This window comes from Manacus candei, unplaced genomic scaffold, assembly GCF_025592945.1.
Source record: "Manacus candei isolate 608988 ecotype Guabito, Panama unplaced genomic scaffold, ASM2559294v1 h1tg000121l, whole genome shotgun sequence".
Classification (NCBI taxonomy): Eukaryota; Metazoa; Chordata; class Aves; order Passeriformes; family Pipridae; genus Manacus; species Manacus candei.
The window spans coordinates 83962-106450 of record NW_026138169.1 but is presented as its reverse complement, the minus strand read 5'-3'; the positions used below and the strand labels follow the sequence as shown (position 1 = coordinate 106450).

General features: G+C 67.3%; 2 protein-coding genes and 3 non-coding genes across 8 annotated transcripts; 2 read left to right on the top strand and 3 right to left on the bottom strand.

The window, feature by feature from the left end:
- Nucleotides 1–325: 325 nt before the first annotated feature.
- Nucleotides 326–9167, bottom strand: TMEM214 (transmembrane protein 214). Of its 2 annotated transcripts, none has more exons than XM_051770634.1 (17): nucleotides 8951–9167; nucleotides 8299–8504; nucleotides 6744–6894; nucleotides 5988–6122; nucleotides 5523–5605; nucleotides 4971–5076; nucleotides 4611–4692; nucleotides 4432–4533; nucleotides 4127–4268; nucleotides 3706–3797; nucleotides 3541–3589; nucleotides 3281–3394; nucleotides 2835–2952; nucleotides 2014–2110; nucleotides 1607–1775; nucleotides 1048–1199; nucleotides 326–819 (listed from the first exon to the last, which is right to left on the bottom strand). In XM_051770634.1, exons 1-17 carry the CDS (start codon nucleotides 9105–9107, stop codon nucleotides 693–695), a joined length of 2082 nt encoding a protein of 693 aa, XP_051626594.1. In that variant the 5' UTR covers nucleotides 9108–9167; the 3' UTR covers nucleotides 326–692. The 2 variants fall into 2 exon arrangements, with proteins under 2 accessions (XP_051626594.1, XP_051626595.1); XM_051770635.1 differs by having other exon boundaries at nucleotides 3281–3385.
- Nucleotides 9168–9810: 643 nt separating this feature from the next.
- On the top strand, nucleotides 9811–9974 carry LOC127462226 (U1 spliceosomal RNA). The gene has a single exon (XR_007900361.1). It is a non-coding gene; the product is annotated as a U1 spliceosomal RNA (small nuclear RNA).
- A 1375-nt stretch (nucleotides 9975–11349) lies between these two features.
- On the bottom strand, nucleotides 11350–11513 carry LOC127462225 (U1 spliceosomal RNA). The gene has a single exon (XR_007900360.1). It is a non-coding gene; the product is annotated as a U1 spliceosomal RNA (small nuclear RNA).
- A 2485-nt stretch (nucleotides 11514–13998) lies between these two features.
- Nucleotides 13999–14162, top strand: LOC127462219 (U1 spliceosomal RNA). The gene has a single exon (XR_007900355.1). It is a non-coding gene; the product is annotated as a U1 spliceosomal RNA (small nuclear RNA).
- A 339-nt stretch (nucleotides 14163–14501) lies between these two features.
- Nucleotides 14502–21719, bottom strand: MAPRE3 (microtubule associated protein RP/EB family member 3). 3 transcript variants are annotated; one of them, XM_051770666.1, is made up of 7 exons: nucleotides 21584–21719; nucleotides 17093–17220; nucleotides 16862–17007; nucleotides 16528–16729; nucleotides 15813–15964; nucleotides 15574–15726; nucleotides 14502–15346 (listed from the first exon to the last, which is right to left on the bottom strand). In XM_051770666.1, exons 2-7 carry the CDS (start codon nucleotides 17211–17213, stop codon nucleotides 15278–15280), a joined length of 843 nt encoding a protein of 280 aa, XP_051626626.1. In that variant the 5' UTR covers nucleotides 17214–17220; nucleotides 21584–21719; the 3' UTR covers nucleotides 14502–15277. The 3 variants fall into 3 exon arrangements, with proteins under 3 accessions (XP_051626626.1, XP_051626625.1, XP_051626627.1); XM_051770665.1 differs by lacking the exon at nucleotides 21584–21719 and adding an exon at nucleotides 19555–19697; XM_051770667.1 differs by lacking the exon at nucleotides 21584–21719 and adding an exon at nucleotides 19555–19697 and having other exon boundaries at nucleotides 16573–16729.
- Between the last annotated feature and the right edge of the window lie 770 nt (nucleotides 21720–22489).

Sequence of the window (22489 nt, the reverse complement as noted above, 5' to 3'; positions counted from 1 at the left end):
GAACACAGGTAGTGCACACACACCTGTGCGCGCGGCAAAGGGACACGGCGGCAACAAAACGGCAGAGGTGGGACTCGAACGCGCCACTCCCACACGCCGGGCAGGCGCTCTGCCCCCTGAGCCAACCCGGCGGGGCGGGGCCACGCGGCGCCAGCGGCTCCTTTGTATTGCTGCACACGGAGAAGGAGCAACACAGCCCCGCTCACTGAGGGGAAACGGTGCCTTCCCCCCAAAAATGTGCTGGGGATGGGGCGCAGGGGGCTCTGGATAACCCCCTTCACCCTGCGGGCATCTTCAGTAAGAAAAGAAAATGAAGCACGTGGAGTAATTATAAGGAAAAAATAATAAAATAAATCGGTTCATTTACCAGGGGGAAGGGGTGGGGTGTGGGGGTGGGTGGGGGCTCCGGGTGTCCACCCCTGATCCTGTGAGCAGGCAAAGCACGAGGGGACGGGGATCACCCACCAGGGACAGAGGGACAGGGAAAGCCAAAGCAGTCACAGGGTGTGGAAAAAACCTGTATGTGTGTCTCCCCAGTCCCCCAGAAAATAAACCTCCCCCAAAAGCCCCGATTTGACCCAAAGTTCCTGTAGGCATCGCCCTCAACGTCTCCATCCCCCATCCAGCTGCACTGGGATACCCTCTGGCAGTTGGAATGTCGGGAGACAGCGTGACCTTCTCCAGAAAGCAGCTCAGTGTCCAGAAATCATGGCCAGGGCCCAGTTTTTGAGGGCCAGGGTTGTGTTTTGCAGGTAAATCCAAGAAGAATAGGTGAAACTCGTCAGGTGGTCCCTTACGCACTCCCATGTCACGTCCCCACTGGAAAAGCAAGAAGGGGTTATGGGGGAGGGAGCCAGAGGCAGGAGGGGCGACACAGGGGGGATACAGGAGCCCCTGGGGCAGGGTGATGCTGGCCCTGGTGCCCCGTGCCCAGGAGCAGGACGAGGAGCCATCCCCCAACAGGGACAGAGGTGGCTGCTACACTGAGGAGCCCCTGGGGGAGTGGAGCCCAAGGGACCCTGGGGGCCCCCACGGGGTTCTGCTCACTTGCAGGAGTCGAGGCAGCGCTGCCAGCCCTGCTGCAGCGCCGAGGCCAGGCCCTGCAGCAGCGGCACCAGGCAGCTCCACACCAGGAACAGCAGCAGCTCCCGCACGCACTCGCCGAAGTGCAGCAGGGACTCGGGGAGCCGGGTCTGGACCTGCAGGAGCAGAGACAGGTGTGGGGTGAGCATCAAACCCCCCAGCAGGTCCGGGGCTGGGGTCCCAGCAACCTGATAGCTCCATCTCACCCCTGAGCCCTTCCCCACCTCCCCCCTTCTCCAGCACACAGCAAACAGGGCACCCACACTCTGTGCAACACTGACATCACCCCACTGCCACCAAAACACTGGTTTTCAGGACACCAACAGCAGGAAGTTCTCTCAGCCCTCTCCCTGTCAGCCCTGACAGCCACTGGAAGCAGTCAGAGCAGGGGGGCACCATAGGGGATGAATGGCACTGGAGATGTGGAGCAGGGCCTCCCCCTCCCCAGATCCCCAGCACTCCCCCTCCCATAAGCCCCCCACTGCATTCCTGGTCTCCTCCAGCCCCAGGAACCCCCCCTTACCCACTCGCTGAGCCAGGGCAGGCTGCCCTGGAGCCATGAGAGCAGGGAGTAGCATTGCTGGGACACATCCCGGGCCAGCTCACCACCCGTGTCCCAGAGCAGCTCCAGCTGCGGCCGCAGGACGGACACGGCTGCAGAGCCGTGGTGGGCCAGGCTGTGCTCCAGCCACCTGCACGGGAGTGAGGACTGGTGAGGGCAGTGCCAGACCAGGGCACCACCGGCACCACCACGGGGCACCGGAGCTGCCACCGCAGGGTGGACAGAGGAGAACTCTCGGCCGAGCTGGAAGTGCTCCCAGGCAGGCCTGGGAACAGCTCCCGGCTCCCTCCTGAGCCCCCATCATGTTGCAGGATGGCCTCACCCCTCACACCCGCCATCTGCCACCCACCCACGCCAGTGCCACGGACCTGTAGCCCTCGAGGCAGCCGTGGGACACCTTCTGCCAGGCCAGCTGGGAGGCGGGCAGGACGCCAGAGGAGCGGAGCAGCCGTGCGGAAGAGGAGGCTGGAAGAGACAAGAGTGTTCCTTGAGCGGTTCCTGGCTGATGGGACACGTGCCAGTCTGTCCCCAGGAGCTCTGTGGTGACACGTGTCTGTCTGTCCCTGAGGGCTCTGCTGTGACACGTGTCTGTCTGCCCCTGAGGGCTCTGTGGTGACACGTGTCTGTCTGTCCCCGAGGGCTCTGTAGTGACACGTGTCTGTCTGTCCCTGAGGGCTCTGCAGCCCAGCAGGGGGGGTTGGGGCAGCCCCGAGGGACTCTCCTAAGGGGACACAGGCCAGGGGGGTTTGTCTGCAGCTCCTGTCTCCACCAGTGCCCCCAGCTGGACAGACGGACAGGCCCGTTGCTCACAGCAGCCACGGGATGGACCTGGGAGGGAGGCAGGGACACAGGGGCTTCACTCGGGGGAGCAGCCACAGGATTGATCCCAGATATTTGATAGAGCAAGAGGAAACAGCCTCGAGCTGTGACAGGGGAGGTTTAGGTTGGAAATTAGGAACAATTCCTTCCTGGAAAGGGCTGTCCAGCCCTGGCACAGCTGCCCAGGGGAGGGGGGCATCCCCATCCCTGCAGGGATTTAACAGCCGTGTGCATGTGGCACTTGAGGACAAGGGTCAGTGGTGGCCTTGGCAGCGCTGGGGGAGCGGATGGACTCGATGCTCCCAGAGGCCTTTTCCAGCCTGGATCCCTCTCATTCTGTGCCTCTCAGCACACGGAGCCGGCGCCGTACCCTGGAAGGAGCCGTGTGTCCGGACGTCGTGCAGGAAGAAGCCGGTGGCGAGGACCAGGAGGACGAGCAGCAGCTGTGACCAAGGGAAGCCCCGGCCCTTCATCTTGTGCAGCAGCTCCTGGGCGGGAGGATGAGGCCCTGTCACTGTCACTGTCACCGTCACTGTCACCATCACCATCACCACAGTGGCACGGCACGGCCGCGCCGCCCTCCAGCAGCACCCGCCCCTGGTGTCCCGGTGGGGACCAGTGTCATCTGCCGGGCAGCTGGGAGGATGGACAGGGGCCAGCACATCTGTCCTGGCATGTCCTGTGTGTGCCCCGCTGTGGGGCCCCGGCCTGGCACGTGCCAGCAGCAGGAGGGGCCGTTCACAGCCCCAGCACGGAGCCAAAATCCAGCCAGAGACACCGGGCAGCGCCCGCCCGTCGTCCACTGCCGCCCCTCACCTTGCAGGCGGCGTCACAGGCAGCCACGTCCTGGCCCCCTCCGGCCCCTCTGGCCACCAGCTCCTCGTTGGTCACTTTGAAGGAGCGAACGGTTTCCTGCAGCGACTGACGCACCTCAGGGACAGCAGGAGCTGAGTCAGGACCCCCAGCCCCTCACAGACCCCTGAGCTGCCATGGCAGGGCAGTCCCACGGGGACACTGCTGGCACATGGAGCCCCTGCAGCAGCACGGGGACATTATCCCACCCCAGGACCTCCTACCTTCTTGCTACAGCTCTCCCAGGACTCCAGGAGGTGGTTCAGCAGCAAACTGGTGGGGGGGAAGAGAACAAGGGGCTTGGGCAGGAGCTCCCAGAAGGAATTTAGGAGTCCCAAAGGCTCTGTGGGTGGGTGCTGGGCCCACATGGAGCTGTGGCATGGACTGACCTGGACTGAGCGAGGTGCTTGGTGTAGAGCTGCCTCCAGACGCTGAAGCTCAGCGGGTCCAGGCTCAGGCACTGGCTCATGGAGGTCAGGAGCTGGGGAGGGGACACGGCTGGTTGTTACACCAACCCTCACCCCAGCACACCGAACACCCTGTGCCCCAGGCAGTGCCCCAGCACAGCCTCCCACCCCCACACCCAGGGCACGAAACTCAACTTTGGCACCCCTGCCCATGGCAGGAACTGGAACTGGATGGTCATTACAGTCCCTTCCCACCCAAATCATCCCCTGATCCAGTGATTCCCAGCCCCTGGGCGTGGGTGGCAGGACCCCCGCCCTGCCATCGCCATCCCCGTGACAGCACGTGCCTGCCCTGCTCCACGGCAGCACCAAACCCAGCCCGTGCCCCCCGTGCAGGGCTCACCTCCCTCTTCATGGCGGGCGGGCAGGTGGGCGTCGCTCGGGACAGGAAGGAGGGGAAGTAGGTGTGCAGGGCTGCCTCGGGCCGGGCGCCGAACGCCAGGACCTTCAGGCGGGGGTAGAGGCGCCGCAGCTGCTCCTGCAGGCTGGGGGAGAGCGGGGGCTGCCGAGGGGCACCGGGGGGACAGGGGGCACCGGGGGGACAGGGGGCACCGGGGGGACAGGGGGCACCGGGGGGACAGGGGGCACAGGGCCCACCCTGTGGCACAGCCACGCTGGGGGATGGGGTGCCCGGACGGACCGGCGTACCTGGGTGACAGTGAGTTGTTGGGCATGAAGGCGAAGTCCAGGAGCGGGAAGAAATCCTTGGGGCCGATCATGCCGAAGCCTTTGGTGAGGTTGGGGTGCATCCTGCAGAACAGAGCCCTGAGATGCTGTGGGGGCCGGCGAGGGGCAGTGCTACCCAGTGGGAAATGGGGGTCACTCACATCAGCAGCCGGTCCAGGTAGGAAACGGCGTACGGGGAGAGGGACTTGATGCCGAGCACCGGGAGCATCACATTGAGCCACACTGTGGGGAGAGGTGGGAGGGGTCCAGCTGGGCTGTCCCTGCACCGGGACAGGCAGATCCCTCGGGAGGGGCTCCAGGGAAGCTGAGCTGCAGGGGAACAGCGAGCAGCACAACCCCCGTCCTTCCAAGCAGGATGGCTCCTCTCAGGATCCAGCCATTCCCGGCCACAGGAAGCTGCTCTTCGGATCTCAAAGGTCTTTCCCAACCTTTTCCCACCCCAGAGCAGTACCACCAGCGGGAGCAGAGATGCCCTGGCAGTGCCAGGGAGGGGCTCTCACCTTTCAGGCCCTCGTGGAGGTCAGTGAACCCGGCCTGTCCCAGCGCCCAGAGCACGGTCAGGCACTTGGCCGGCCGGTTCTGGTGGGAGCGCAGCACCTCCAGGTACTGCAGGAGGATGGGACACATTAGTGGGGATGAACCACAGCCCACCCCACCCCAGCGAGCCCAGAGCCACCAGGCCATGGGACTGTGGTGGCTGCCCCAGGCCCTGGAGCAGCCTCCAGAGCAGGGCAGGGCCCCTGGGACGGACTCACAGCTCCAGTGAGGCCAGGAACCACACTGGGGGGACAGAGGGAACCCCAAAACCCAGCCCAGGGGGTGCAGCCCTGTCGAGGAGGGCAGGCAGAATGCACTGGGATGCCAGTCCCTCTGCGTGGGGAGGACAGGGAGGCAGAAGGGCTTCGTGCATAGGACAACCTTGACCACTCCCAAAGGAATTCCCATGGACAGGGATGCTCATCCTCCAGCCGCTCCAGGGCACCCCCAGGGTGGGAGGAGGAGCAGCACCACTGGGTTTGCAGCACCCACAAAACTGGGTGACCCCAGCTCACCTTGCCCAGGTTGGTGGTGGCAATCCGGGGCCTGTCCAGGAGCAGTGCCTGGATGCAGATCCTGTATCCATGCAGAGACTCCCCTGGAATAGAGAGGGGGGTCCTGCTCAGCCATGGCCACCTTGGGGCTCTCCCTCACAGCCCCCAGTCCAGGCACTTCCCAGGGCACTTCCCCATGCTCCCTGGGAGATCAACCTGGTGACAGCCAAGCCTCTTCCCCAGGGACATCCCAACACAGCTCCCAAAGCAAAGCCCCACCTTGCCTGTTCCCTAAGGACTGTTTCTTGCTATTCCTGATGCCCTGGACAGCAACGAGCCCTCCAGGCAGGAACAGCCCCTCACCACGCACCGGTGGGCAGGGGTGTGTCACCCCTCCCCTTCTCCAGGGAGCAATTCCAAAGAGCTTCCAAGCAGGTGAGGGGGATCAGCAGCCCCCAGGGGCAGAAGAGGGAGCCCGGTGCTCACCCGGGGCCTTGTCCAGCTCCTGGAGCATGGTGTAGATGCAGTGGTCGAAGAAGAGCTCCAGTACTCCCGACGCCCTTCCCAGCAGGGTCCGGATGATGCTCCTCAGCTCCTTGCTCGCCAGGCTGTATGGATAGTCTGGGGTGAGACAAGGGAGGGAGGAAGGAGTTTGGTGAGACCCCGTTTTGGGGAGTTCCAGCAGCTGGAGGAGCCGGCCCGGCACGAGGCGGGCACAGGGAGCGCCTCGTCCTCAACCCCCGGCAGCACCCGGCTCCTCCTCAGGGATTTTGGTCCAGAGGAAGCTAATCCAGCCCCGAGGGATGGCTTCCCGTTGGACACCAGCAGTGCAGGATGGACACGGGCCTGAAGAAGGTATTTTGCTCCTTTCCCCCTCCCCATCCCGAGCAACACAGGCTCAGTGCGAGTGGGGACCACCAGGCCATGAGGGACGGGGACATCCAGCCCCAACACCCCTCTGGACACCCAGAGTGGATCCCCAGACTCCACGGCAGCAGGCAGAGGTCATGGGTCCCCACGGGGAAGGGGTGACTGGGGAAGCCTCCCGTCTGCCAAGGGCACAGGCAGTTCCACTGTGTGTGTGGCCAAGGGGAGCTCATTGTGGGGACAGCCCAGAACGAAGCAAATCCTCCCCGTTCCGCTAATTAAGGACTGCGGCCCCGCCCCTTCCCGGCCGGCAGCAGGACACAGGACACGGGACACGGGACACGGGACACGGGACACGGGACACGGGACACGGACCGTGGGGGTGCTGGCTCAGCACGGGGTCGCTCTGGGGTGCCTGCAGCTTGTAGTTGAGGTACCCGGCCAGGTCCTTCACCCACACGGAGGGGTTCTCGGGGAACACGCTCCGGCTCTTCTCCAGCTCCTTCTGCAGATCTGCCAGGTCCAGCTGGAAGGGACAGACGGACAAAGTCAGCCCGGGACGGACGGAACTGGACAAAAAGCAGGGGAAGGGAAAGTCAACTCTGGCTCCTACGGGAGTGTGGGGCCTCCATCCTGGGAACAACACCCTTCCTGCTTGGAAAACCCCAGTTGCTGGGGCTCCCAGGGATCACTCTGGGCAGCCGGCTCTGTGCCAGGGCCAAGGAGCCCGTTGGCACATGATGGCACACACCAGCACTGCCGAGGGCTCGCTCACAGCTGCAGCTGGGCAAGGATCAGCCTGGGGTGATCCTGGACACGGCTGGTCCGTGTGGGCACTGCCAAAAGCTCCGTGCCCGGAGTGCTCCAGGGAGGAAACAACCACGAGCACCCAGATCCACCCGATGGACAACACGGCAGTGCCAAAGCAGGAGTGCAGCAGCAGCAGCTCCTGTCCCCTCCAGCCCCCCCTGCCACCCAGACACGCTCACTCCCTGCTCGTACACCCGGATTATCCGCGGGCTCAGAGGGGCGGATCTGTCAGGGATGTGTCAGGGCACGCCGCAGGGCTCGGACTCTGCGTGAGCTTTTCCAGAGCCCAACGTTCCCTGTGAGCAGATTCCACTGCCAGGGCTTGGCAGAGTGAGCTGGGCGCCCCCGGGCAGGTTTGGTTCAGCCCCACCTTCCAAAAGGAATTTGACACAAACCAGCTGCTGCCAGGGCAGGAAACAAAACCCAAAACCCCCATCAGTGACCTGGCAGAGCCACGTGGTGTCTCACAGCCCGAGCACCAGGACAGCCCTGGCTCTGCTGCCCTCCCAGGGAACAAGGGAACCATGCAGGGTCCTGTGCCCACCACCAGCACTCTGGGGGACAGAGGGAACCCCCGTGCAGGGGGGTGCAGAAGTCCCAGGATGGCAGGGGAGAAGCCCAGTGGGCTGTGGAGGGCCCTGCCAGGCACTGTCCCCACAACATGTCACCCCAATACAGCCCATCTGGGGTCAGTTCTGGAGCCTGCTGTGCTCAAGACAAGTGGGACAGACATTGACAAGGTTCCCAGACCCAGCCAGAGCGAAGGAGCTGCCAGAGCAGCTCCCAGGGCCCCACCGGTGAGACAGGGAGGATGTTCCAGCCACCACGAGGCTTCCTCAGGGTTCCTCCCAGACACAGACAGGGAGTGGGTGAGAAGAGGAACCAGAAATTCCCTTCTAGCTACCTCCTGCCGCTCTGTCTCCTGCCTCCAGCACGAGGCAGCTCCTCCCAGCTGGCCCAAGAGGGGACGAGCCCATGCCCATGCATGAACCCATGCAGGGCCCTGTGCTCCGTGTGCCCCCTCCTGCCGGATCGAATGGACCCAGGGCAGCTGGAACACGGGCCGGGAACAGCGGCCCCTGGCATTGCAGCGGGTCGGGGCCCGGCTGGGCACACTCACAGCTCGCAGGGCCTCCTCCAGCGAGCGGCTCCTGCCCGCCTTGGTGCTGGTGGCATTGCCCGACGGCTTCTTCCCGCTCTTCCCCGGGTGCTGCTTCCGCTGCGGCGGCTCCGGGGCCGCAGCCGGGGGCACTTGCTCCTTGTTCTGCTTCCGCAGCGCCCGCTCGAAGCCCAGCTGGAAGATGGTGCTGGAGGTGGCGATGGGAGCTGGGGGCGGGAGAGGGCAGAGGTGGCTGAGGGCACGGTGACACGGGGGTAGAGGGACCCCGGCACGACGGACAGACGGGGGGACCCCCACCCACGGCCCCGCGCTGCCCACGGGGGCAGGGGCCCACGGCCGGGTCCGCAGCATCTCCCGAGACCCCACCGCCCCAGCGGACACCCCCGGACCTCCGGGGGACCCTCGCCTGACCCACGTGAAACCACCCAACCCCGGCAGAACCACGGGGAACCCCCTGCGTTCCCCCCGAGACCGCCCAGCATCCGCTCCCCGGGACCCAGCGGGGACCCCCGCCCGCTCCATAAAGGCTCCCCCCGACACTGCAGACCCCGACGGGACCACGGGGGACCCGCTCCAGCTCAACGCGAGCCCCCCAGCCCCGCTCAGAACCCCCCGCCCGGGCCGCCGGGGCCCCGCGGCCGCGGACACTCACCGGGCAGGGGCAGCGCGCGGCCGGCGTTGGCCTCGCCCAGGGCGCGGCGGCTGCCGGTGCCTCCCGCGGGGCCGCGCCGGCCCTTGCGCACCACCTCCCAGCGCCCGGGGCCGGCCGGGGCCGTGGCCGTGGCCGGGGCCGCTCCCGCCGCCACCATCGACACCGGGAGCGCGAGCGGCGCCGCCGGAGGGCGGGGCCGAGGCGCCTGCGCGAGCCGCCGCCGCTGATTGGCCGCTTACGGGAACACGAGCCGCGCGCGCCGGGTGCCACGTCTCCGCCCCGCCCCGCCGGGGCACGTGACCACTCAGGGCGGGGACACCGCGCTCCGCCCCCCCGGCGGCTCCGCCTCAGGGAGCTCCCGGCTGTCCCCCCCGGCACCGGCAACGCCGGAGAACCGGAGCCGCGGGCCCGGCACGGCAAGGCTGGACAGGAGTGGATCCAGGCGGAGAGGGGCGGAATCATGCAGAGATGGGCGGGGCCAGGAATAGGGGGCGGGGCCAAGAAGAGCGCGCAGCCACCGCCAGCTCAGCTCAGCGCCGGCGGGGGCGGGGCCTCAGCGGAGGGGGCGGGGTCACACAAATGCCCGCCACCAGCAGAGCCGCTTCTCACCGAGAGGGGCGGAGCCTCGTAGAGAAGGAGGGCGTGTCCATGCAAATCACACACCACTCGCGGGGGACGCCGGGACACGTCCCGCACACAAACCCCGCGGCCACGCGCGTCCGCGGGCGCTGCTGTCGGGGCGGGGCCGTGCGGGACGGGGGGGAGCGCGGGGCCGCACGGGTGCGGGGCCGGGTCCTCGGTGAGCGTGTGCTCGGGGTGGGTGCGCGGGGCAGGCGCGGTGGGGCTGGGGAGATGGAGTCATACTTACCTGGCAGGGGAGACACCATGATCAGGCAGGTGGTTTTCCCAGGGCGAGGCTCATCCCTTGCACTCCGGGTGTGCTGACCCCTGCGATTTCCCCAAATGCGGGAAACTCGACTGCATAATTTGTGGTAGTGGGGGACTGCGTTCGCGCTCTCCCCTGGTCTCGTGGTCAAAGACAGATCGAACCAAGAGTGGCAACTGCACAACAACATTTTTATGGCCTGCGAGGCTCTCGCAGTAACTGGTCTCCATTGGGCTGCTTCACTTCAATACCCCTACTCGGGTATGGATGTGTCCCATTCCCGAGGGGCACCGGCACCTCCCCACCCCCTTCCGCGGCCCCGCCCACTGGCCAATTCCAACCGGGAATGTGGATGCGTCTCCCGGGCATCGGCAGTGCCTGTTCGGAGAGGGCGCCCCGGGATGCTCCAGGACCTCCAGCAATTCCCCGGCCTCTCACTGGGAGACTGGGCTCCCCTCACTGCCTTCCTGCCCTTCCGGAGGGTCCCAGACACCTTGGGGATCGTCCCCTACACCCACGGTCCGACGTCCTGCGGCTTCCTTGTCCCTCACTACGTCCCCATCCAGTGCCAGGCTCTCTGCTGTCCCCTCGCCACCTCCAGCGGGTGATGCCTGCGGCCGCAGGGCTCCCATTCACAGAATCAACTGGGTTGGAAAAGACCTCAGAGATCATCAAATCCAACCTATGACCCAACACCCCCTTGTCACCCAGCCCAGAGCACCCAGTGTCACATCCAGTCTCTTCTTAAAAACCTCCAGGGACGGTGACTCCATCCCCTCCCTGGGCAGCCCGTTCCAATGTCTGACCACTCTCTCTGTAAAGAACTTCCCAATGTCCAACCTAAACCTCCCCTGCTGCAGTTTAAGACCATACTCTTGTCCTACTGCTGGTTGCCTGGGAGAAGAGCCCCAGGCTCCAGCCTGGCTCCAACCCCACCCGGTTCCAACCTCCTGTCAGAGCTGTAGAGAGTGAGGTCTCCCCTGAGCCTCCTCTTCTTCAGGCTCAACAACCCAGTTCCCTCAGCTGCTCCTCATCAGACCTGTGCTCCAGACCCTTCGCCAGCCTCGTTGCCCTTCTCCAGACCTGCTCCAGCATCTCGACATTCTTCCTGAGCTGAGGGCCCAGAACTGGACACAGCACTCCAGGGGGGGCCTCACCAGTGCAGGGAAGAATCACTTCCCTGGTCCTGGTGCCACACTGTTCCTGATCCGGACCAGGTCCCGACGGCTTTCTTGGCCACCTGGGCACACTCTGGCTCGTGTTCAGCTGCTGTCGAACAGCACCCCCAGGTCTCTTTCTCTCCAGCTGTTCTATCTGCAGCCTGTGGTGCCACAGGGAGTCGTTGTGGTCAAAGTGCAGGAGTCGGCACTTGGCCTTGTTTAAACCCACACTGTTGGATCCTTCCCGTCTCTCCCTCTGCAGAGCCCTCCTGTTCTCCAGCAGATCAACACTGCCTGCGCTATCACTATAACCCTCCTTTTCCCCAGGATATTTCTGTTTTTCACCATCTGACCAGGGGAGAGCGCGAACGCAGTCCCCCACTACCACAAATTATGCAGTCGAGTTTCCCGCATTTGGGGAAATCGCAGGGGTCAGCACACCCGGAGTGCAAGGGATGAGCCTCGCCCTGGGAAAACCACCTGCCTGATCATGGTGTCTCCCCTGCCAGGTAAGTATGACTCCACCTCCCCAGCCCCACCGCGCCCGCCCCGCGCACCCACCCCGAGCACACGCTCACCGAGGACCCGGCCCCGCACCCGTGCGGCCCCGCGCTCCCCCCCGTCCCGCACGGCCCCGCCCCGACAGCAGCGCCCGCGGACGCGCGTGGCCGCGGGGTTTGTGTGCGGGACGTGTCCCGGCGTCCCCCGCGAGCGGTGTATGATTTGCATAACCCCGCCCTCCTCCTCTGCGAGGCTCCGCCCTCCGGCGGCAGCACCGCCCCCCCCGATGCTCTGACACAACTCGGGGTCGTACAAACTACGACAGATCTTCTGTTCCTTCCGGGTATTATTTCTTTCAACAACCCTTAATCCCTTTTCTGTCTTATAGGTGGAACAGGGGAAAGCTCCAGCCAACCAGAAAAGGTATTTACGGACACTGACAGATATTTGTATTTCTGATCTGCGAAAAGCAGCAATGGACCTGCCCCGACATGGATCTCTTGAGGCATCCCTCATCTTCTCAGGGACCAGTCAGCGGTTACAAGTATTCCCCTTTGTCCTCTGCCGCGGCCTGAAAGGGGGGAGGGGAATGGGGCCAGGACACAGCACGGACCCCAGACACAAAGGTGGGGTGCAGGCACAATCTCTATTCCAGCACGCACGCGGGGTTTTCATCCGGAGGGAAAGGGCTGGAACATAGGGTGGAGCAGGAGACAGACAGGCGGGGGGACAAACCAGGATTGGGCCGTGGGCAAAAGGGGGGGAGCACAGGAGGGACCGGGGGAGGAGTGGGGGCTGTCTCCTGCCGCAGCCTCTCCAGCCACTCGGCAGAGAAACAGAGGAGCAGGGAGGTGAGCAGGCCAGGCCGTGCCCGGAAGGTACAAATTCTGGGGGAACACACAATGGGTACATGCACAACAACTGTAAAGCCCGAATCATAAAGTCCGTTCAATCGCTGTACATAGTTTTCCATTTCCGGAATCGTTCCCATTCTGGTTCCTGGTCCTCCACAGTCCTCTTCTCTGTCCTCTTCCTTTGTATGATCTGGTGCAAACTTTCCTTCCTCGGCTCAATTCCAGACGAACATCAGGTGTCCAGGCATTACCTTCCCATCACTCCTGCACTGCTCTATATCCTGAGGATTGAGGCTTTTTCACTGGCAGGACTGGAGTGTTACATTCTGATTGGCAGCAACCCAAACTCTAAAAATTACTCTATTAACGGCTCCAGTCCTTTCCAGACCCCTAATTTTCTGGGGTGTTGGTCTTTTCTTACTGGTTTGACTCCTGGTTTCAGTTCAGTTTTTACCAGACTCGGGGTTCTCGCTCATCCCGGGGTTCCCAGAGCCCAAACCAATGGTACAACTGCACCTAAAACTTCACTGGAGATTCCCTTGTCTGCAGGTTTCCCTCGGTGAGTGGGCAGAGCTGTGCTTTCCAGGGGTTTTCTAGAGGAATATGCAGCTGGACAGAGTCCTGAGGAAAAGTCAACTGTGCCTTTAACTTGCCCAGCAAATGCTGCCCAAGCAATGGCGAAGGACACTCGGCCTGTGGAGAAAGCCATGAGTTCATTTTGTGTTCCCAGTCGTGAACTCCACGGGCTGTGAAACGGTCTGGGGGATTCCCTGTCCCGGAGGAATTTCACAGCAACAACACCCACTTTCCTCTTGCTAAAGGTCCCTCAGGGCCGGGACCTATGGAATGAGCTGCTCCAGTGTCCACTGGAAAATCCATTGTTCCGTTCCCCAGCTTACCTGGAACCTGAGGACTGGCCTGAGGACCGGTCCCCTTCGGTCCAGCCCAATTTCTGCCGTAAATCCCATCTCTTCTGATTCTCCCTTCTGTCCGTTTGCAGTTCAGGACACTCCTTTTCCCAGTGCCCCTCCTGTTTGCAACAGGCACCTTGATCCTCCTGGAGGGGTGTTAATCCCCACCCTCGCCCCCCAAATCCACCTCACCCTCTGCCTCCTCCCTGACCCTGCACGTCAGTTGGGGCGGCTGACAACGGATTTGGGAATTTCACCCGGCTCTTCTCCTTCCCTTCTCGCTCTTCCCTGTGGTTACAGACATCACTGGGGAAACAACCGCCCCCGGGGCTCCTTCTCTCTTCCCGAGTTTCTTTCTAACCCCCGGCACGAACTGCCCAACCAAAGGCCCGTTGAACGAACAGCCCCCGCTTCCCTCCGTTCCGAGGGATCCAACGGATCCCAACCCATTGGGAGGATCCGCCAGGGGGCGCTGCCCTGCGCGCGGGGCCCGGGGCGGGGCCTCGGAGATGGGGGGCGTGTCCATGCAAATCATACGCCGCTCGCGGGGGACGCCGGGACACGTCCCGCACACAAACCCCGCGGCCACGCGCGTCCGCGGGCGCTGCTGGCGGGGCGGGGCCGTGCGGGACGGGGGGGAGCGCGGGGCCGCACGGGTGCGGGGCCGGGTCCTCGGTGAGCGTGTGCTCGGGGTGGGTGCGCGGGGCGGGCCCGGCGGGGCTGGGGAGGTGGAGTCATACTTACCTGGCAGGGGAGACACCATGATCAGGCAGGTGGTTTTCCCAGGGCGAGGCTCATCCCTTGCACTCCGGGTGTGCTGACCCCTGCGATTTCCCCAAATGCGGGAAACTCGACTGCATAATTTGTGGTAGTGGGGGACTGCGTTCGCGCTCTCCCCTGACGTGGCTGGTTAAAGACAGATTTAATCTCCGCCTTATCCGCGCGCCACTTCATCAGGCTGTGTCGCATCCATTCGCCGCTGTGAGTCACGCAGAGTCCCTTCCCGCACGCCCCGCCCCGCAATCTCTGCCAATGCCGAGGCAGCAGCGGGGGCTGGGGCGTCTCCGGGATTTTATATCCCAAAATACCCGCAACAATAAATTATTAACGCGAAATGGAACCAACTCGCAGCAGCCCCGCAGCTCCAGCTCCCCGCCACCCGGCGTGGCCTGGCAGCACGGAGGGACCCCCAGGCTAGGGAGCAGGACCCCCTGGTGCCCCCCCAGCACGGGCAGGACATGGTGTTACCACACGAGTTTATTTAAATAAAACCGAACACAGATGCAGCGTTGCGACCGGAGTGATGGACCAGACAAGCGATGCGACAGGGACACGGCGGCCGGGGCGGCGGGCGCTGCGAGCCCTCGCGGGCACCCACCCCGGACCCCGGCTCCGAGGGGGCCACGGGCGAGGGGAGAGGGCCACCGCTGTCCCCACCCCATAGCAGGGACAGGCTCCTGCTCTAGGACCCCCGTGGGGGCAGGTGCCCCCCACTGCCACAGCTGCACAGGGCGGGGGTCTCCTCTTCATCTTCCCAGGAACCTGAAGCAACACCTCCCTCCTCCACACCACAGCCTCCCGCCCCCGCGGGCTGCCAGGCACACCCACCCTGCCGCGGGGGTCTCGGGGTCCCGTGGGGGTCCTGGCAGGGCGGGCAGCACGTGGCACCCCGGGCCAGCCCCCGAGGACTCGGTGTTCCGTCTCGCTCTCACACGGGCAGGCGCGACGCCGGGGCGGCCGCGGCACTCGCTCACACCGAGGGGACAACGGAAATAAATATGGGGAGGGGGTGGCTTGGGCTGGGCCCCAGCGTGGGGCCAGAGCCCGGCCCCAGCCCCGGCCCCGGCGCGGCCGCGCTTCTCGCCCGGGGGACGTCGGCTGGTTATGGAGCCGGGGGGTTCCCCCGGAGCTGCCGGAGACCGCGATGGCATGTGACAGTGCAGGGCGAGGCACGGGCTCGGACCTCGAATGTCTATGGTGGGGGGCGGCGCGGGGGGCACGGGCGCGGGCCGGGGCTAGTACTCGTCCTGGTCCTCTGGCGGCTGCTCCTCCAGCTCGTCATCCTCTGGTGGAGCGAAGCCCTCCTGAGGGAGATATGGTGGCCATTGGCACGAGGGTGGCAGAGGTGGGCACACTGACCCCCCCCAGCATGGCACCAGGGCTTTGTCAAAGCCCAAACCCCCCCAGCACCCGGGGCAGCGAAGGAGGCGGGAAGCGGCCGTGCGGAAGGGGTCCGACCCCTCCCAGGGATGCCCAGAGAACAGGATGAGGAGCCGGGGGTCCCGGGGGTCCTGTGGTGCCCAGTGCTCACCTCCGTGGCGTAGAGGACGCTGACGATGCCGGTGATGATGGGGCTGTTCTCGTTCTCGTGCTCCTGGCAGATGAGCTCGATGTCCCGCAGTTTGCTGAAGTAGAAATCCCGCTCCTTCTCCAGCCCGTCCACCGTCAGCTTCAGGTCCATCAGCTGCGGGAGAGGGAAATGGCCGGAGCCTTCAGGGCCTCCCCCAACCCTGCGGTGTCCCCCAGCCCCCCCGGCAGGGTCGCCCCTACCTGCTGGTTGAGCTCCAGGATCTGCGCGTCGGCCTCGGTGCCGCCGTTGCGGGCGGCGGGCGAGTTTTTCCGAAGGATGCCGCTGGGCACGTTGCCGAGGCGGGCTGGGTTTGGGGTGTTCTTGGGGCCGGTGGGGGAAGTTCTCTGGGGGACTTGACAGCACATGGGGACCGGTGGGTTAATGCTGGGGGGGGGCTGTCAGCGGGGACCCTCCCCTTGCATCATGCCCGGAGGCAGCAGCGGGCAGCAAGGGCAGGCAGAGCCATGGCTTCAGGTTCTCCTGCTTTCAGCCCCCCTGCCTCTGTTTCCCCTGGCAGATTTCACCCCCAACCGCCCCCAGGGGTGCTCGTGGCTTGGTTGGGGTTTGCTGTGCAATCTGGGGGGAGTCCCAGCCCTTGAGATGCTCCCGTGTGGCTGGCACAGGGAGCCCCCGATGCCCACGGGAGCTGCACCGTGGTGGCACAGCACAGGAGGACGGCAGCCAAGGGGGGCAAACCACCCCCAGCCCGGGGTGAGCGGGCAGACGGAGGCAGCTGAGCCTGGCCCAGCTCCCTGCTGTCCCCTCCACTGCCCCGCTGCCCCTGCAGACCCGCCCAGCCCCCCCGTTACAGGCAGGCAGGCAGCAGAGCGGGGTGCAGGCAGGGGTTCGGGGGGACGCCTGGCCGTGGGGTGCAGGGGGCGGGGGCAGCGCTCGCCGGGGGGCCCCGGACATTACCTGCAGTGCCAATGGGTTTCTTGGATTTGTTGTAGATGTGATCACCTGGGTTAGGGGGGGGCGCGACGTCCTGGCCCTGCCGCGCCAGCAGCGGGTTGTACTCCTTCCCGTCGTAGTTGGCGTCGAAGAACTTCTTGAACCACTGGATGAACTCAAAGTTGTCCTGGAACTTGCCCTTCACCAGCCGCTCCACGGCGATGATCTGGGGGCACACAGAGGGACCGGTGGGGCCGTGCCCCCCGTGCGGCCCCCGGCACGGCGGGGATGCCGGCACGGCACGGCACGGCACGGCACAGCCCCCCGTGGCACAGCCCCGCCATCCCCATGGACCTACTTTGTCCACTCCCATCTTCTTGAAGGCGGCCTGCAGCACCTTGAAGTTGTGGATGTACTCGTGCTCCAGCTTGGCCTGGAATTTCACCTTCCGCAGGTGCACGCAGCCGGGGAACAGCATGTCCATGAACTGGCAATAGGCAGCCCCTGTGCCGAGCCCACGCCACGGTCAGGGGGGGCTGGGGGCACCGAGACACCGCCCCCTCCGTGTCCCCAACCCCCCCGAGCCCACCTGAGCAGAGCTGCTCGATCTTGGTGTAGTTGAGCTGCAGGGAGTCGTTGACCCAGGCCAGCATGTCATGGCGGCTCAGGTTCTCGCTGGTCACCGACGTCGAGTACACATTGACGGCCATGCCCCAGCTGGGAGAGACAGGGGTCACACCGGCACCCCGGGCAACCCGACCCCGGGCTGTCCATCCCACACAGGCTCTCACACTGGGGGCACTGGAACCTGGGGCACACATCCCACCCGGGCTCCAGTACTGGGGGATGCTGGGGCCAGGCTGCCATGGGACCTGTGGGACCCCCCCGTTCAGCTGCACCCACAAACAAGGCAGGAGGGGTGTGACAGGGAGGGGTGAGGGTCTCCAGAAGCCCCATGGTGGCCCACTCGGCTGGGTGGACCCCTGCCCTGAGCAGGGGTACCCAGAGGAGCTGGGTCACAGGGTGCCACTGGGAGCAAGACACAGATGTAGTGCAGGATGTTGCTCACGGGCAGGGCATCCCAGGGGACGTGGGCACCACGGAGGGGTCACGGGCACTGCCGAGGGCACTGCCTCTGCACCGGGGGGATGTTGCTGCCCTGTGTGAGGCCACGGGGCTCCCGGGGGCTGCTGCCCATAAGCAGCTTAGGGCCCCCCCTCCAGCCCCCGGTGCTGCCTAATCTGCTGGGGCCAGGATCGGGATTGGGGTCCATTAGAGCAGGGCTTAGAGGGGCAACATCTGCCGGCAGGCATGGCCACAGGCCCGCGCCCAGATGGTGGGGGGCTCTGGGACCCCCTGTCCATGGCCCCGGCACTGCACAGCAAGGGGAGCCCCACCAAAGAGTGGTGGGCACCGAGCCCCCATCCCACTGCCCCCCACAAAATGCTTTAGCTCAGGGACCGATCGAGGGCCCCAGTCCTGCTGCCCCTCCCCGGGGCCGAGGGTCCCCGTGCCCCTTTCCCCCCCCGCGCAGCAGCGGTGGCAGCGGCGGTGTTAATCCGCTTCCCTCCCTGGCCAGGGGGGCTGCGGGGCCCGGGCCAGCTGCCAGGCGGGGGCTTGGGGGGGGCGATCCCCATCACTCCCCCTCCCGCTGCCACAGCCCGGGGGGGGCGAGGGGGGGCACTGCCACTGCACGGCTGCGCCCTGGGGCGCTGGGGGTGCATTGGCGGGGGGCTGTGGGGCGCTGCCGCCTACCCGGTGCCCGTTTGGGGAGGAACAGGTGCCGGCGGCCGCAGCCCCCCCACGCTCGGGCTCAGCACCGCGGTGACTCAGCACCGGCGATGCCGCACGGCCGCGGCCGTGGCCGCTTGAACCCCACGGGCAGCTGAGCCGACCGCCCCCCGCCGCGGCCGGGACCCCCGGCCCGCTCCGCCGTTCCACCGCACGCAGCCGGGGGCGGGTATCGGTATTTTTAGCCGCCGCCGCAGCCTCTGGAACCGCGGTCCCCGCGCCGCCGCCATCCCCGGCACGGCGCGGTGGGCACCGACCGCTCCCGGCACCGGCGAGAGCCAGAGCCCCCCCCGCGCCCGTCCCGCGGCCTCGTGCCAGCGGGGTGCGGGCAGGGGTCCCCCCAGGCTCTGCCCCTCTCCCCCTCCCTGGCTCCGGCAGCAGAGCTGAGTCATGCGCGGCGCTGAGCCAGAGCCACGCGCACTGCGGTGCCGCGGCTGCCGGGAACCGCCGCGCCGGGGCCGGGGGCTGCAGAGGGCCGCGTGGGGCAGGGGCTGCCCGCCCACGCCGCCCAGGAGCCGCCGACAAACCCCCGCCATCGCCGGCCCTTCCCCAAATAAGCGGAGCTGCCGCCACAGAGCTGGACCCACCGCGAGCCGCGGGGCCGCACCGTGCCCCAGCGGAGCGGGGGATGCCCGGTGGGACCCGACACGGCCGCCCACGGCTCTTAGGCCCCCTGCCCGCGTTTGGGACCGGGCAGGGACCCCCTGGGGCCCCAACGGGGACGGGTTTCCCAGCGGGATGAACTGGGGTGTCAGGGTGCCAGGCGAGCCCTACGTGTCGCCACCAGCCGCACCCCGACTCCCGCACACGCCGGCACACGTGAGAGCCCGGGGGAGAACCTTGGCCCGCGGGGAGAACCGTGACACGCCGGCAGAACCCTGACCCCTTCGGGGGAACCCCGACCCCGCCAGGCACCGGCGTGTCCTGACCCCGGAGCGGGGACGCGCTGGCCGGGGCACGCGGTGCCACCCAACCCATCCCCACCCTCCCAAACCTCCCAAACACCTTCCAAGCCCCCGGCGCAGCGCCGAGCACGCCCCGGTGTAATGACAGGGCAGGCAGGGCCTGCGGCACCCTCCGACCCGCTGCCGCCCCGACGCCGGGTGATGGACGCGCCCAGGGCCGGGAGCCTCCGGCCCGGCCGGTTTGCCGCCGGCTGGTGCCAAAAAACTAATGAAAATAAGAACTGAGCCCCGATTCCCGGCAGGCCGTGGGGAGAGGGACTGTTGCCGGGCGCCCGGCCAGGCGGGGGACGCTTACCGCTGCATTTTAATTGTCCGGCCCCGAGCTGATAATCACGGCCCCGGGCTGTGTCCGTGCCCGTCCCGCGGCGCAGCCGGGGCGCACGCAGAGGTCGTCCGGGCCCGGTCCCACGGCGCAGCCCCCGGGCCGCTCTGCCCAAACAAACGGGAGCAGAGTGAGGCCGGACGCGTGTGCCAGCGCCGGGGCGGCCGTGCCACCGCGGCGGCCGAGGGCGGCACCGACAGCGGGCACCGAGAGCCGGGCGGCGCGTCGGTGCCGGCCCGGCAGCACCGCGGTGCCGGGGCGAACTGGGCTGCTGCGACTGGCGGGTTCTATTTTGGGAGCCGTCCCGGTGGCTTCTCAAGTGACAAACACACGAGGGGGGTGGCAGACAGCCCGGTGGGGGCTGAGCGCCGTGCGGAGCCGCCGCGGGGCTGCCGGGGATCTGGCAGCGGGCACGGTGGCCCGGGTGCCAGTCGGGGGTGGCCACTCGCCGCTGTCCCCCCCCAGGGGTCCCCCCAGTGCCACTTCCCCCCACTCCGAGCGGAGCATCCCCGCTCCCCAGCCTGCGCTGCGGTGGGCACAGGTGGGTTTGCCGGGCGCGGGCAGCCCCCAGCCCCGCACCAGCTCCATCCCCAGCCCCGCACCGGCTCCATCCCCAGCCCCGCACCGGCTCCATCCCCAGCACCCTTCCCTGTCTCCCGGCGGCAGTGCCCGTCCCGACGAGGCGAACCGGCCGCTCACGCACCGGGAGCTGTCGGCTCCCGACGGCGATGCCTGCGCGGTGCCGGCGCCCGGAACGCGGGGTGGGTGCCCGGCCGAGCAAATCCCCCCGCCCCGCTCGGCTCCCGCTAACCTAAATAACTCGGTACGGCGGCGGGAGCATGTGCAGAGAGGAGCCCTCCCCCCCGCTCCTGAAATATTAATGCCGAGCGCCGCGGGATGAGCCGAGCCGGGAGAGCCGGGGCGGGCGGGGGACACGCTCCCGCTCCCGGCCGGGACACTCTGCCCGTGCCACGCCGCCGGGCAGCGCTGTCCCCACCGCGTCCCCACAGCGTGACGGGACGGACAGTGAGGGCTCACGACACCCCCGGGACCCCGATCACACCGGGGGAGGTCTTGGGGCGGCGCTGGGGGCCGGGTCTGTGCGCTCCGACCGCGGCGGGGGGACCCGCTCGGGAAGGCCCGGGCGGGAGATGGGGTTGGCTGTCCCCGGGACGGCGGGGGAGCACAGGGAAGGGGCCCGGCCCCATCCCGACACGCACGCGCCAGTGACACCACAACCGCACCGGTGACAATCCGTCCCGGTGACACCGCGGCCGTGCCGGTGACACTGCCGCCATGAGTCCGAGCACCGGGAGCGCGTCACGCTCGGTGGGTCACGGTGACAGCCGCCTGCCGCCCGGGACCGCCACGGTAGCATCCCGGGAGCGTCACCCACATCAGCACCGGCGGGACGGCACCGGCGGCACCGGCACTGCCCGACCGGCGGCGGCCCGGGCCCGCAGGACCCCCCAGACCGGGGATCCCCGGGTGACGCCCAGGCCCCGCTGATGCCCGGGACCGGCGGCGATGCCCGGGCCGGTGCTGCGCGGTGCCGGGTCCACAGCTCCCGGCCTGCCGGTGCCGTACGGGACCGCGCCGTACCGGGGCCGCATCGTGCCGTGCCCGTGGCCCCGCGGGAGCCGCAGCCGGGCCACAGGAACGGCTGTCGCTGAGTCAGGCCCGGCCCCGCCGCCACCGGCCCCGCGGGACCACCCGGCCCCGCCGCTCAGCCCCGGCCCCGTTCCCGGCCCGGCCGCGGCCGCTCCATCCCCGGCGGCACCGGACAGACACCCCAAACCACCCGCGGCCGCCTCATCCCCGGAGGCCCCGCGGCCCCCCGGCCTCGCCTCTCAGGCCGTGTTCTCGGCCCGGCCCCGCCGCTCCATTCCCGGAGGCCCCGCGGCCCCCCCGGCCGGCGCCGGCGGCCGGTGCGGGGATGCGGGCGATGGCGACGGCGCTGCCCGGTCCCTCCCTGGCCCCTGGATGGTCCCGCCGCACTCACCGCTCGGCCGCGGCCGCCGCCGCTCCGCTCCCCCCGTTTCGCTGCCGCCGCTCCGGGACCGGGACCGGGACCGGGCCAGGACCGCTCGGACCCACCGCGCCTGCGCCGTCCCCCCGGCGGGCGGGGCCGGCCTTTGGACCCCGCCCACGCTGCCATGGCAACTGACGTGACCACGCCCTCCTCGACTATGGCAACGAGCGTGGCCACGCCCCCTCTCCACCATGGAAACCATCATGCCCTCCCCTCCTGTCGCCATGGCAACGGGTCTGGCCACGCCCCCGTCAGACTTGTTTCCCACACAGCGCCCCCTGGCGGCGGGCGGAGCCCCCTGCACCGCCGGGACACACCGGGACACACCGGGACTCTCCGGACCCCCCCGGAACCCTCCCGGACCCCCCGGGACCCTCCGGACCCCCCCGGAACCCTCCCGGACTCCCCGGGACCCTCCGGACCCCCCCGGAACCCTCCCGGACACCCCGGACTCCCCGGGACCCTCCGGACCCTCCCGGACCCCCCGGGACCCTCTGGACCCCCCGGGATCCTCCCGGACCCCCCGGGACCCCCTGGACACTCCTGGAACCCTCTCGGACCCCCTGGGACCCCTCTGCAACCTCCCCAGGACCTCCTCGGGCTCCTCCAAAATTCCCCTCGGGACCCCCAAGCACTCCCGGGACACCGCCGGGACCACTCTAGCACTTCCCTAGAGACCCTCTGAGAGCCCCTCGTGCAGCCTTGTGACCTCTCTGGGAGCCCCTGAGCCCTCTCTGGACCTTAGAGAGCCTCAAACTACGCTGGGACATGTGGGACCCCTCCTGGAGCCCAAGGCTCCCCCCCACCTTGTGACACACCTGAGACCACAGAGCCCCCCCGACACCGCAAGCCCCCTGCATCCCCCTGTCTGTGTTT

What these genes read in the sequence shown, in the direction of transcription:
- TMEM214 (XM_051770634.1), bottom strand. Translation starts at nt 9,107, where the DNA reads ATGGTGGCGGCGGGAGCGGCCCCGGCCACGGCCACGGCCCCGGCCGGC. An exon ending in TACCTGGACCGGCTGCTGAT is followed by an intron (nt 4,534 to 4,610) that starts GTGAGTGACCCC and finishes TCTGTTCTGCAG; the next exon opens with GATGCACCCCAACCTCACCA. An exon ending in GGCTGCCTCGAGGGCTACAG is followed by an intron (nt 1,776 to 2,013) that starts GTCCGTGGCACT and finishes ACTCCCGTGCAG; the next exon opens with GTGGCTGGAGCACAGCCTGG.
- MAPRE3 (XM_051770665.1), bottom strand. An exon ending in TCCTGGAGCTCAACCAGCAG is followed by an intron (nt 15,727 to 15,812) that starts GTAGGGGCGACC and finishes CCTCTCCCGCAG; the next exon opens with CTGATGGACCTGAAGCTGAC. An exon ending in GCGTCCTCTACGCCACGGAG is followed by an intron (nt 15,347 to 15,573) that starts GTGAGCACTGGG and finishes TATCTCCCTCAG; the next exon opens with GAGGGCTTCGCTCCACCAGA.